At 45.8% G+C, this 14,411-nt stretch overlaps 2 protein-coding genes across 5 annotated transcripts; one reads left to right on the top strand and one right to left on the bottom strand.

Annotated features, from left to right (window-relative positions):
* Positions 1-221: 221 nt before the first annotated feature.
* On the top strand, positions 222-3,218 carry sap18 (Sin3A associated protein 18). Its single transcript, XM_088913996.1, has 4 exons — positions 222-350; positions 881-990; positions 2,611-2,733; positions 2,835-3,218. The coding sequence occupies exons 1-4, from the start codon at positions 279-281 to the stop codon at positions 2,989-2,991; spliced, it is 462 nt and encodes a 153-aa protein (XP_088770122.1). The 5' UTR covers positions 222-278; the 3' UTR covers positions 2,992-3,218.
* A 1,658-nt stretch (positions 3,219-4,876) lies between these two features.
* ska3 (spindle and kinetochore associated complex subunit 3) lies at positions 4,877-12,895 on the bottom strand. Of its 4 annotated transcripts, none has more exons than XM_088914339.1 (14): positions 12,822-12,895; positions 11,965-12,069; positions 11,255-11,316; positions 10,600-10,765; positions 9,378-9,792; positions 8,683-8,780; positions 8,294-8,469; positions 8,005-8,160; positions 7,489-7,549; positions 7,269-7,300; positions 6,982-7,110; positions 6,149-6,234; positions 5,751-5,881; positions 4,877-5,362 (listed from the first exon to the last, which is right to left on the bottom strand). In XM_088914339.1, the coding sequence occupies exons 2-14, from the start codon at positions 12,065-12,067 to the stop codon at positions 5,187-5,189; spliced, it is 1,791 nt and encodes a 596-aa protein (XP_088770465.1). In that variant the 5' UTR covers positions 12,068-12,069; positions 12,822-12,895; the 3' UTR covers positions 4,877-5,186. The 4 variants fall into 4 exon arrangements, with proteins under 4 accessions (XP_088770465.1, XP_088770466.1, XP_088770467.1 ...); XM_088914340.1 differs by having other exon boundaries at positions 4,877-5,359; XM_088914341.1 differs by having other exon boundaries at positions 9,378-9,789; positions 12,822-12,889.
* Positions 12,896-14,411: the final 1,516 nt, after the last annotated feature.

The following is a 14,411-nucleotide window of genomic DNA, read 5'->3' as shown; positions in this document are numbered from 1 at the left end:
TTTAACAAGGTAAGTAAAGATAAGGTCCGCACAGCTGTCATGTTCTTACTGTTTGAAATAATTACCTTTAACCTAAGCACTTCAGCATAAAAAGGGTGTGCGCCTGTTTTAGGCATTATACGATACGGAGAAGTCGCATTTTGATTGGCTCCATAACCTTAAAGCTCATTCGCGGGCTACGTATCCTGTTACGTCATCACGATCCGTGGGTTGAACCGGAAGTTATTCTTGTGTTTGTACGGGGTCGGCGTGAAGACGCGGGGGCGCTTTCTGGCAAAATGGCTGTTGAATCTCGAGTCACTCAGGAAGAAATCAAGAAAGAACCCGAAAAACCCGTCGATAGAGAAAAGGTAAGTTGTGTTTAGTCGTTTTTGTCTATCGAAGATGCGCACGCACGGTTTGAGTGGTGCCTTGTATTTTGTTTTCTGGAAATGTATGGAACGGTGTTGTGTTGGTCTCCATTAAAACGCTTCAGTAGGTATGTGCTGTGTAAAACGGTGTTTTCATTTCGTGTTTCTTTGCATTTTAGGTGGTTTTACAGTGTCTCCCTCAAAGACAGTGAGACTTATTGAGTTTTCAGTTAAAACGATTTATTTTCTCTTCCTAATTGCTTCCAAACGTATGCGATGGAAAGCAATGCGAGTTGAGAAAACGTCGATACAGTATATGTTTTTCTCACTTTCTTTCCTTAGGGAGCAAAATATATTTAAAGGTCATTTATTTACTTACAACGCGATGAATTTAGATGTAGCTAGCAAGTTTGTAATGCATCTATCGTGAAACGCGATGGTGAGCAGATACCACGCTTGAGACCACCGATATATCGGTTTCCCGAGACTGCGAAAGCGAGGTGCTTATTCTTCTGTTGTTTTGTTTGCAGACTTGTCCGCTGCTGCTGCGGGTGTTCACCACGAACAACGGCAGACATCACAGAATGGACGAGTTCGCCAGGGGAAACGTGCCCTCCAGCGAGCTGCAGATCTATACCTGGTATGTCTGATGACACTTCACACCAGGGGGCTCCCTGCTTGGCCCGGGAGAGCCCCACTCCAGCAAGTTGTTTTATAGGTCATCATAAAATAAGCAGTTTCTGAAGATATGGACCAATTCCACTGTAACCAATGAAAAGGGTGTTTTGTTAAGATCACTTTATTGGCCATATACAGTTTATTAGGAATTTGTCTTTTCACATACCCCAGCTTGGTCTCCATGAGACACACAGGCAGGGAGAGAAGCTTGGGGTCAGAGCGCAGGGTCAGCTATTTGTACAGCACCCCTGGAGCAGCTGGGGTTAAGGGCCTTGCTCAGGGGCCCAACGGAGTAAGATTCCAGTGCTGACTGGAGGATTTGAACCAGCAACCTTCCAGCCACAGGCGCAGATCCTGAGCCATAGAGCCACTGCAACGTTAAATTAATTCAGAGATATTTTAGGACTAAAATCTACGTACTTCTCAGATTTCAGGGATTAGTTATAATATTAATGATATCCTTACACCTATATAGCTCTTTTCTGGACACTGTACGCAGTGCTTTGCACGTAATGGGGATCCCCTTCACCACCACATGGATGATGAGGTGGCAGCCAGAGTGCTCCAGTACTCTCCCCACACACCAGCTCTCAGTGGGGAGGAGAGCAGAGTGATGAAGCCAGTTCAGAGATGAGGCTTTTTGGGAAACCATGATTGGTAACGACTAGGGGAAAATTTGATCAGGACACTGTGGTAACACCCCTACTCTTTTTGAGAAACACCCTTGGATTTTTAATGACCACGGAGAGTCAGGACCTCAGTTTATTGTCTCATCCGAAAGACGGTGCCTGTTTACAGTATAGTGTCCCTGTTACTATACTGGGCCATTAGGACCCACACAGAAAGCAGGGTGAGCGCCCCCTGCTGGCCCCACTAACACCTCTTCAGCAGCAACCTGAGCTTTCCCAGGAGGTCTCCCATCCAGGTATTCGCCAGGTTCACACCTGCTAAGCTTCATTGGGTTGCCAGCTGTGAGTTAAAGGGTGATGGAGCTGCTGGTTCTCTTAATTGAACAGATTACTTGCTTGGTCAGTGTTGTCTTACAGTCTTTAAAAAGTTGAGCAGTAAGACTGGCAGGATTGGGGCTCTCCAGGACCAGCTGGACAGACTAACTGACCAGAAGAACAAAGCTGTTCACCTCTGCAGGTGCCCAGAGCTGTTGCAGAGCCCTGATCCAAGAGACGGCACGTGTTAATAGCGCAGGGCACACACTGCATATGGCATAGTTGTGGTGGTACTCAGAAGGCCAATGCTTTTATCACAAGCAAGGAAATGACCAATGTAACTCTGTTGGCCTGCTTGTTTTAATATGCCAGGTCAAATTCAACCGGAACGCCAAACGTTTCAAAAACTACAAGAATGTTCTTGCAGAATCTGCTGCCAGCTCCCCTCCCACGAGCGTGGACAACCTTAAGCTGTGCTGAAAATTCAAATTTATTTTCCTGAGGCGACATGAGAAAACAGCCAAATATGGAGTAGTTATGTTTATTTTTCAAATGTTCTCCTTTGTTGGAGCTGAAGTTAAGTGCTGAGTTTTAGCTTCCGTCTTGGGTACTTTAAAGAGTAACATTGTCTCAAACAGGATGGATGCTACCTTGAAGGAACTGACCAGCTTGGTGAAAGAAGTCTATCCGGAGGCTCGGAAGAAAGGCACGCATTTTGGCTTTGCCATCGTGTACCCTGACCCTAAAAGACAAGGCTACAGGTAAATACCTTGAGAAATACCGCCCTTACGGGTCGAGCTTAAACGTGCAACGATTGTGTTTGAACTGTGACTCCTAAGATGATCTGCCTTTGGTCCTGTAGAGTAAAAGACATTGGGAACACGGTGTCCGGGCGGAAAGGAGCAGACGATTCCATGACTCTGCAGTCGCAGCGGTTCCAGATAGGAGACTACCTAGACATTGCCATAACGCCGCCGAACAGAGCGCCGCCGCTGCCTGGACGCATGAGGCCCTACTGACCGCCGGGGACTGCGGCCGCTACATTTTATATCCCCTGTGTGTCTCCAATTAAAGCCTTTTTTTCCTGCCCGCCACTTAATTAACGTCGCTGTAGTTTTTTTTTTTTATGGAAGCGTTTAAGGAAATTTAGTTTGAAAGCTCCTTTCATTTTTTTGTGAATTTTAATTTGCTTTGGATTTGGTAATTCAATTAAACGGTTTCTGTGAAGGTGTTTTTCTGAAAGAAATCTTGTGTGGGAAGTATGAAGTTTTTTAAAAGGTGGGGTTTGTGTGAGTGTGTATGACTGGGTCAAAGGTGTGGAGTACCAGGTTTACAGGAATTAAAACTTTGAGAATAGACCCTTGAGGACCCTGGTTTGGTGTTACACTGCTGTTCCTCCCTGATCATGCGAGATGGCTGGACTGGTTGATCACACTGTGCCTTGGTCTCTGTTAACCCCTCCTAACTGGGCCCAGGATAAGGACTGACAGTCTGTTGCGTCATAGTTGGTAGGTTATGGCTTGTGGCTAATCTGTTCTCACAGAGTAGTTTTAGGGTGGGAGAACCATTCTCGACTCAGAAGTTTTTGGTATTAAATACCCAGATTTAATTCAGGGGAAAGAGTTGGAGGGGATGTTAACAATGAGGGGGTTTGTGCTGGAGTTTTTAATTCTTAAAATTGCAAGTGAAGATTTAAGATGGCTTTAGAAAGCCGATAGTATTTTACCCACCCTCTGTGTGTGTATATATATAGTCTCTATAAAATCTTCACACCCTTTTGAAAGTAACATTTTCCAGCTTAATATCCTGACAGCAAGACCCATTCAATCAGAATTTTACCCTTATTTGCACATTGTGATAACCTCCAAGTGAAAGACACACTCAAACATTCTGAAATGTACGCTAGAACAGCAGCCATAACTGTAAAGGTCCATACAAAGGTTGCACGCCTAGGTCTGGCAATGTGTGTCCATTCCACCTTGAAGACGGGGAGGGGACTGCTGGGACTGCAGACTGGGACACTCGAGGACATTCGCCTCTTTGTTCTTGATCGTCTCCACTGTTGCTTTGGGTCGGTGTCGTGTTGAAAAGTAAGCCTACTTCTCCATTACGGCTTCCTCACGGATCTATATTTCGCTTCCTCCAGGTTCCTAGTCACTGCTGCAGGGAAACACTCCCATAACAGTGCTGCCTCCACCATGCTTTACAGCAGGGATGGCGTTTTGTGGGTGATGTCCTGTATTTGCACTCTGGTGAAAAAAGTCTATCCTGGTTTCATCAGATCAAAACGATTTTTCAGCATGGCTTCAGAATCTCCGGTAATGTTTTGTGGCCTGGACTAGTGGAGAGCTTGGAATATTGCTGTGACAGGTACGCAATCTCTAGTCCTTGATACAGATCCTTCAAGGATGCCACTGGATTTTTTCTCGATCTCCTGCTCAGTGCCTTTCTACAGCTTTATCCCGGAGGGTGTGTGATGGCTCCTTGTTGTCCAGAGCTGACTCCTTACTTCAAGATAGCAGACTGTGTAACCCTGATTAACGCAATACAGACCCTACCATGACTGCGTCAACCTTGATGATGCCCCCCCCCCCCCCCGTGTTTTCCTATATGAACACGCTAAATATCACCCCATGAGACAGCGTTGCTGATCTAGTCATGCCACTGGACATGGGAAAGGACCTGCAGTGGGTCAAAATGGTGAGAGGCTACCTCTAATGAATTTTCTTTAAAATGAATTTCACATCGTACATCTAGGCTGAATGTGAGATCCACTTGGCAAAGATCTCATATTCGCTTTAACATCACTGAGTGTCATTTCAGTTACTCCACCTCCATCCACAAGAAGGGAAGCCTAGTTAGGTCATTCAGAAGATGGGACATAATAGGAAAAAAATAAGAACGTGCTAACAAACCTTTATTCCCTATAATTTTAAATTTAAAACAGCAATGAACCACAGAAAAAAGTGAAAATGTTGAGAAAATCATATAAAAGCTGTCGAGAAAGCTCAGGCTTCAGAAAGTCAGTGTCAGGATTTCAAAGAGTCCTGTAGGTGAAATGTGATTTCCCCAAGTGCATCACGTTAAAAACGGCTGCTACGAAGCTGTGGATTCTCAGCCTTGAAAGTTGTGAACAGAACTCTGTGCGCATGTGCAGTTCTTTTCGGATGGCTGGTGTCTCCTGAGGAAAGCAGAGTGCCGCTGTATTCGTGCTTTACTGAACGTCTGTGTCCAGGATGACTTTGTACACGTTACCAGCACCGGCGTTCCTCATCACCTTCAGTCTGTTCAGCTCCATCAGACACAGGATGTAGATGTTAACCTTTGGGCCTTCATCTATTATGTTCTTCAGATCAGCGTCTTTCATCAGGTACTCTGGAGAATCTGCTGCTGAACAGGGAGTGGGACCAAGTCTTACTACATTACACTGGAAAATGTTTTGGGCATTAGATTTATTTCGGAGGTGTCACAGAGAATATTGGATGTTTATATTTGGAACATGATAAATATATTTGAGAGTAATGTTTTATCTTTCATTTACAGATACCATGATCTATTTCAGGAACAGGTGGTTAGGTGCACAGGTTTGTTTTGTTCTAGAATTTAAAAAATCCAATAACCACATTCAGGTACTTTGTTTTGAAAAAGAGTTTTATCTTGCTAACAAAAACATTCTGGTTTCCTGATCTAAGAGGACTCAAACAGTGACTACAGATCAGAATGTTTGTTTTCGTTTCACTTGCATTGAAAAAGAACAACAACATTGGATCTTACTCACCTATGTGCTTACTGTCCAGTGCCATGTTTATCTTATGAATAGCCATATTGAGGTTTGCCAGGTGGATCTGCTTCAGGTAATTAGGCAAAACCAAGTACTCCTTTTCTGACACTGTGGCAAGCCTCTGAACACTGCAAAAAAAAAACAGATCACTTAATTCATGTCGAAGAGATTAATCTGAAACAAAATGTATATAACCCTTTCAGTCTTCATTTCTTGAACTATTATATAAACAAATTTATTTTTTGCACATTTAGAATGGTTTATTTAAGGTTGCTATACTGTATGTGTGGACCTGTACAACTGTTGTTTTAATCGGTGTTAGGTTAAAAAGCAAGACAAAGCGGTATCGTTTCTACGCGTTGGCACACGTGACGCAGGTGCTGTTATCTCCCCACCTGTTCTCCTTCTCCTCATCTGTTATGAGGAAAACCGGCCTTGGAGGGACGTGGAGGAAAGGCTTGGCAAGGCCCTGGAAAGGGTGCTGTACAGAACACACCAAATACAGCACATCATGAACACGGGGACTTGGAAAAGGGCAACAAATGAAAGGAAGATGTTTCATCTATCTAGACTGGTAGCCAGCAGGATCTCATCTAATCGTGTCCTGAAAGAAGGGTTTCGGCTTCAGTGATGTACAATCCCACAATCCCTTTGCTCAACAGTGCATACCAGTAAGAAATGCAGAGTCCATGGCGATTTATTTGCAGAGTAAAAAAATAGTTCTCTATCAGATTCTCGATCGGAACTATGGCTAGATCAATGGGATAGAGGGAAAACGATCTTCGTGGTCTTCAATCTGGGTTTGTTGAACAGATGATCTAAAAGTGAGTGAACACGTTGTTTTTCGATTTCACTCCAGCTATTTTTTTAACTAGTGGAAGAGCAGGGAAAGCATCATTCTAGCAGTGAATTCCGCCCCCCCAGCAGAGAGCAACAGTGTGACATTCAGCTGCCGTCAGAAAGACGCCGATTCTGCAGTAGAGGAACCCGGAGCCTATCCCTGCACCAGTAAGGTGCCGGAAGGGAGAGACTTCTCCCCCCACAGACAGGACACCAGCTTATCACAGAGCCGTGAATAAAGACAGTTTAGCACGTCTTTGGGAAAGGGAGGCTGAGGCTATAACTCTTCCCGCCACACGCAGCGCTGCAAGGCCACCCTGAACACTAGTCGCAGGAATGGAGCTGAGCTCCCGGGGCAGCAGAGCTGCCAGGCCGCCGGGGGCGTTACCAGCTGCTCGCGATGGAAGGTGAACTCCTCACGGCCCAGTGCTGGCGGGGAGGGCTGCCTCATCTGGAAGAGCCCAGCGGCTGTGCCCCGGCCTGCCTTCACCTTCTGCTCATCCCCTGGCGCTGCTTCCTGAAAGAATTCGAGCGCAAGTCAAAAGCACAATCGCACTGGACGTAGAACACATCCACCAGTCCCACAAACCCCACAGGACCTCGCACAGCACATAGCTTCGGGACAAGAGTGCCGTTCTGATTTCAGCCAAGGGAAGAAGTCACACAAAAACTTACACAAGTCAGTTTTCCTGTCGTCCTGGAGCGCACTGCACCAAAGACAGAAGAGAAAGTATTCCAGTGAAACTCCTGCACTTATTTCAACAAAATCATTTTACTCCCCCAGACTGCAGAAAAGAACCCCCGAAGTGTAGGTCTGTTTTAACGTCACTTTTTAATCTGTATTCCAACCGTTTTGAGATCAAGAACAACAAATCAAGAGGCTGAGAACACTCACTGTGAGTAAAAGTCTCTTCCATGGGACCAGACTCAGTGTTGTCTGCGTTTGACATCCCACTCTGTCTTGAAATAAAGCACGTTAACAGTGTTCGTACAGGCATGTATGTCAGTGTTATCGTATTAAACAGAATTGCTGCTCGAACGCTTATCTTACATCTTTGTGTGAATGAAACACCACTGTGATCGTCACAAGCAGTGAATGTTTAGCCAAGTTAATTACTTCCTCTCTGTGCTGCCTTAGAAGGCAGCACATCACAAAGTGCCAAGTGTAGACAGTGACAGCTCTCTGGGGTGTTAAATAATTGTGAACACTGTGGCTCTTGGAATGGAATTGAATTTTCCCATAATGAGAGCAGAGAAATCAATGTTTTAGCTAATGAAAGCTCATTATACTGTATATATTATATATCCTCAGCAGTATATGTCCACTTTCCTTTGCTTTATGCCAGTATTCCTGACGCTGCTCAGGCGGAGAGAATCTGACTCCGGCCGGCTGTGCAGCGGTCGCTCTTACATGGATGAGGCTCTTGAGGAACGGGGTCTCGAATGCTGGAACTTCAGGGGTGGAGCTGCAGGTCTCTGCTGGCTGGGTACTTTCGGGGGTCTTGTGATCGATGTGGGGACGTGTTGGCTTGGGAAGAGCTAGTCCTGGGGTGCAAGGCTCAGGGCGCTCAGGGGAGAATCAAAGCACAGCAGTTCATTGCTAAACACTGCTTGATTAACACTGCTAATTAAATTATACACCGACACATCTCGCCTGTCGGAAACGTGACTACAGCCGGCTGTGCACTGCTCACACTTACATGGATGAGGCTCTTGAGGAACGGCGTCTCGAACGCTGGAACTTCAGGGGTGGAGCTGCAGGTCTCTGCTGGTTTTGTCCTTTCAGGGGTTTTGGGGTTCATGGGGGGATGCCGAAGTTTAGAAATTTTGAAACCTGGGGTACAAAATTCTGGGGGCTCGGGGGAAACCAAGGCATCTGAAATATAAAAAAAGTAAATTGATTCGTGATTGATTTGGTAAAGATTGCTTTTGAGGTGTTAGGTGTGATATTCATGATGTTCTACTGCAAGGCTCTGACGACGGCAATTCAGCCTGAAACACTATGCTGAAAGTCTTAAAAATGAAGCATGATCTTTTACTCTGGTGGACTTGTTTTGTCAATTTAACGAAGTTCCAGAGTGGTGTTTACCGTTCTGTCCTACAGGCTTGCTGACAGAGGGCTGCACAGGCATGCAGGGAGATCTCCCAGTTCCCCCTGCTCCTCCAGGCCTAGAGCTGTCCACCGAGCTGACAAAACATCACACAGCAAGTTCTCATTTAACTTTGCTTTTTTTGACCTGAAGCTGATGTTTCCATTGCTGTAGCTGTAACTGCCATGGTTTCATTGAACAAATTTAGTTATCCCAATCCGAGCTTTAACACCAAAACACCAAACTAGGTGACTGCAGTACTGCAATTTACTGAAGCAGAATATGGTTCTGCACAGAACAACCCAAACGCCCCACTTAGTGGACAATTCAGATATGCTGTTTGCTTAGATTCCAGCTTTCAGGTAACAGTCCACGTGTTACTCCAAGCTGTGCTTCACTATCTCCCTTCTTGAGGCAGTGAACGTACAGCAGAGGTATGTTTCCACAGTGTCTGAGCACACAAATACACACAAAACTCGGAACACTACATTCAGGAAAGAGAACAGTATTAAAGCTCAGCTGCAGTTCCACTTCCAATTCAAACACTCAGACTCGCAAGCTTAGACTTTAAGAGAACTTTTCAAAAAGCTCCCCTTCCGCACGGCAGACGATAGAAAAACAGAGGATCACTGCAGACAGACCCAGCTGACATCGTGAGACCCGTGTCTCCCTTGTGACGGCCCTGCGTCTGTACCTGGCAGGCTTGTCAGCCTTCTTCTGGAACAGGGCCATGGTGAAGTCATTGTTCAGGCTCACGGTGTGCTCGCTGATCCCAAAGTCCTGCGACCTGGGGGCGGAGTCCAGCCGCAGGTCGCACCGGGGCGTCTGAGGGAAGGCTGGGCGGGGCTCGGCGGCGGTGGCGGCGGGGACCACGGACCCCAGGCGGCTGTCGCCGGCCTCCGCGGCCCCCCTGTTCCGGAGCAAGCAGTACTCGGACAGGCCGAAGTCCGAGAGCTGGGGGGTGCGCAGGGGGTCGGGGGCTGGGCGCGCGCTCTTCTCCGGCGTGGTGCACGGCGGCTTGTCCTCCTCCGCGCCCGCGGGCTCTGTCCCGGCCTCCTGTCCGCTGGCACCCATGCTCATCCCCGGCCCCTCCTCGCCGCCCTGCCCTGCTGGCAGCAAGAGAGAGGAGAGCCACCCCCTGGTGTAAAGACACACCTCTCTTCTTTTCATCCTTCAGCTCTTAAACACTGGCCAACAACCGAGTGACACCCGGAGAAGGCTCTACAGCCGAAACGCTACTGTACGTCTCTTTTCTTTTCCTTTCAGCACAGAAAAAACCTTCACCTGTTGGTTTGCAGCCTATGCGTGCTGACGCAGCTCCCTACTGATTTCGTCAAGTAAGACGGTCTCTTATCGAGCGTGCTACTGAATTTCTTCCCTGAAGCGCTCCTTGTGTGTTCTCTCTGGCTCTGCAGATGTTATCTATCTCCAGCAGCTGGAAAAGCTGAGGTGTGACAGAGCAGCGAAGCCCCACTGGGGGACTGGAGCGCTGGTCACTCAAGCTCTTTCCACATCACTTCCTCACCTGCAACACTGAGGGATCTCACAGGAGCGCCTCGTCTTTCCCTTATTCTAACAAAGTGCACATGAAGAAAACGCCAACATAGCACATGGCATGCATGAGGTAGGGATGTCAAATAGAAAACAACAGGAAAGGAGCAGGAGATAAAAGCTGTCCTGTGAATCAGGTTTACAGAAATCTGATTCAAGGCGAGGTGTGACTCCGTCTGGTGCAGACATGGAAGAGTCAGGACCACTCTGAATTAACCCTACAGCCTAGGGACTACAGACAATCAGTACAGCGTAATAATTAGATTTAAAAAGTGATGACAAATTCTCTCTCTCTCTCTCATCACTGGAATGAACACTGCATTTAAGAACAAAAAGGAAAGCTCGGTCTGGCCCGAGACAGACACCTGCTGGGTTCTTTGGCGGGGGTGTGTAGCCGTAGTCTTCAAAGTGTCTTCTCACTTTCCCAATGTCCTCCCTGAGCCTCTGCCTCAGGACACTGCTTGTGCTGATGAAGTCTCTCACACCCTCTCCCTCAGGCTGACAGCCGAGCAGCTGGGTTCGAACCTGCTCCTGGGCTCGGGAAGAAAAGGACGCAGTTAATGTCCTGTCCCTCTGGGAAAGACAAGCTGTGCAAGGGTGGAATATCTGACTCGACCTACACCATCATCTCACAATGTTACTGTCAGCTTTCAAATTTCATTTGTTTCACAAAACAATTTATCAGAAAAAGGCTCAACATTTATATATTCATGCTATTAAACAAAACATGTCAACTGTTTAGATGGATTAAAAAAACATTTAAGCTCTTTCAATATTAATATGCTGGATTTCCCAGGAACGTTTTTTTTTGCTTTAAATGAACACTACTGCCTTCTAAAGGAACTGAATTGCTAGATGCCATTAATAAACAATTTATATTTCAAATAATACTCATCAGAACTACTTTAAATAATAAACATACTTGTAAAAAACTACAGTATAGAAATGCAAACAGTTTCTCAAAGCCGCTGGGAAGAGTTATCTCAGCCTCCTGTGAATCTTTAATCAGACGTTACTTACTTTCATAGCTCTGACTTCTGAATGCAGTTCATGCAGAACCTGCACCCCTCCTTCATCACTGTCTGAAGACAAACACAGGCAAAGTTCAGTGAAACTCCAGGTCAAATGGACGAGCACTGCCTTGTCCACGTAATGACGAGCCAAGAATAAGTCAGCACATAATGACAAAAACATAGACAACATTGTTCTAGACTGGTTTCTCTTTATGTTTTTACTTTAATCGCATTAGGCAACTGCATGAGAACCGAGAAAACGAAACCACTGTGACATGCAACAGATTTGCAGTATAGGGAGATATGTATTCGGTGAAACATGCTTGTTGTTGCATATTTTTTCAACTCGGTGTAAAAGAAAGTTTGTACATTTCACAGCAATCAGGTCTTTCCCAAATGGAACACTGCTGATCACTGCAACAGGTTTTCAACAAAAACACAGGCTAACAGTGATTCCTCCCTTCCTCTTTCAATATACAATCAAGCATATTGATTAGGGATATTCAAGTTACATGGGATGCCATCTCTGGACAAGATTAATTAACGCCCTTGATCCTTCTTACACAGGTGACTGAGTGAATCAGTGAGAGGGTGCAAACGATGCCCGACTCATCTTCACTCCAGTAAGGGAAGACACTCCATCTTCCCTTACTGCAGTGCTCACTTGAACACCCTCACAACAGCTGCGCATTGACCGTGTCTGGTTAATCTCAGTACCGTAGTCATTGTTCTGGTGAGCCTTCTCAAGATTCTGGGTTTCAGTCTCCAAAAACACCACCAAATCGCGCAGCCTCTTGAAGAAGTGTCCTGAAATATCCATTTCTGAAAGGAAAAAGAATCCAAATTAATTAATTATATGATCTAGAAGGTAAGAGGCGTCTACTTCAGGTTATGTTTCAAAGGTAATAGAAAACACCAGTCCCTAATGGAAACCCATCTCTGCTCTTTGAGCATGTCTAATGAGATCTCCCAGGTTTTCACTACCAATCACAGTGGGAGAACTGAAGCCTGCGATTCTTCTTTTCATTTTTAACATTTTATCCTCTTCCTAAAGTTACCATGCCGGTACACAGCTTTTACATTTCAGTTTAAGTCTACAGGCTGCATTGTCAAAGACCGTGTGTCTCAGTAGGACCAAAATACACTTCATTTTCGCCTCTATTTTCAATTGAAAACCAAACCGAAAAATCACAGCTCAGAATTCCGCGGTCAGTTGTAAATAAAGACGGGCGTTCATTTTTTTTCTTATTTATCCAAATACCACTTTGAAGCAAAGTTTGGAGGAGACCTAACAGGTGTAAATATTTTTTAGCACGTATTGTAGCAGCCGTCATTAATTACAGAGCACAAAGCTCTAGCACACATCAGCGGGGAGACCAACTCGGCATTTATTAACAATAAATCGATTCGCTTATATCCGGAACTACACACAACGAGGCCAGATATCGCAACGTCTGAGGACTTCTCAGACATTTTGGTTTGGCAGTTGTTCTAAGCCACTAAAGCCTGTATATAAACTCCGAAATAACCACCCCTTTATTTCCAGGAATAAAAGGCCGGTTGGATTACTGTACCTCAATGTTCTCACCCTCCGCCAGGACCGCTTTGAATATCGCGCCTCTTCCGGGGTACCGTTAAGCCCCGCCCCTCGCGTTCACAACAGGAAACCTGCTTTCTCCACAGTGATTTTATTCCAACCTGGTCTTGAAACGTCGCTTCCTTTTTTTTTTTTTTTAAAAATGGGAGCTATGAAAACACAGTGAACGAAAAATAAAACAGGCAAGTCATTTTGAAAAGTAACGTGTCGTCCAGTGCGCAAGCGCGATTGGGCTCCCACCCGCCTGCCCGGAGCTCCGGCGCCTCCCCGGGCCTGACCGCTAGAGGGCGGCACAGCGCAAGATTCGCTGCACTGATCCGGAGGGCAAGGTTTATTATACTGTACACTAAAATGAAATGGTCTTGGAAGAGAGACATATTTGAACAGTTTAATGGACATAAGGGCATATCTACAAACTATTTCTAAATTTAAGAATGTGAAAGCCGCGCGTACCTTATTTTTATGTACTTTTTTAAACCTTTTTTTTGCAAGATGCACGGTGTTATGTGCCCCTGGTAAAGTTATATGTACTCTTGTGTGTATTGTGAATATTATGTGAATATGTTACTGCAATAAAAAGCATGTAAAGTTACACTACTACGGGACACATATTTCGGCACGAGTGTTTTTTTTTTACTAAAATTGTGCAGCCTCCCCTGTAATTTGAAAAGAGAAAATTACACAGACCGCTCTTTTATTTGATGTGATGTTTACACCGCGGGAACCGTAATTGAAGGGAATTTCTTGGAAAGAGTTGCGAATTCCCGGTCTATCCTGGAAATCGCGGCGATGAAACCGCCGCGCAGCAGATCTGCGGCGAAACAGCAGCAGATAACAGGTCAGCCTGGTGTTCATCCCCAGAAAGTTTCTCTCTGTTCTAGAATGAATAGATGTGATATGGCCCTGATTTTTATCTTTGCCTATGACTTGTAATCCCCCGATGTTGTTGCTACAGTCAAAGGAAGAAGACTGCGGTGGTATGGCCATGTTGTGAGAAGAGATCAAGACCTCATACAAGACCTAGACAAGACAAGAGGAAGACCTGGAATAAGATGGCTCAGGTGGGCGGCTGCGTCAGCACACGTAGTCTGCAAAGGAACGAGTAAAAGGTTAATTCCTTCCCGACAGGAGAAGAGAGAAAACAACACGTTTCGGCTGTGAAGCCTTCTTCAGGTGTGAGCACACTTTCACACCTGAAGGAGGCTCCACAGCCGAAACGTGGTGTCTTCTCCCTTCTCCTGTCAGCATAGAATAAGATGGCTGGACTCGGTGAAAGAAGACTGCGGCAAGGCGGAGACTAATGTAGACGCCTGGAGAGACGGGATGCGCTGGAGGAGGCTAGCGGGCGCGGGTTCGAGACGCCACCTCAGTAAACTGGTATGACCTGTAATCTGCCCAGTGTCGGGAACACTGAGGTGCAGCCATCCCGATTAATTCACTTGTGATCATTTATGGATCATTATTTGGAGCGATCATTTAAAATGCTCTCTGTGTCGGAGGTCGCCAAGGACGTATACTGTACTCGAAACGTGCCCAGTGTAACCACGGTTTTATTTCATTGTATAAT

Source organism: Atractosteus spatula, chromosome 4, assembly GCF_055471065.1.
Source record: "Atractosteus spatula isolate fAtrSpa1 chromosome 4, fAtrSpa1.hap1, whole genome shotgun sequence".
NCBI lineage: Eukaryota > Metazoa > Chordata > Actinopteri > Semionotiformes > Lepisosteidae > Atractosteus > Atractosteus spatula.
This window is presented reverse-complemented; position numbering and strand designations above follow the sequence as displayed.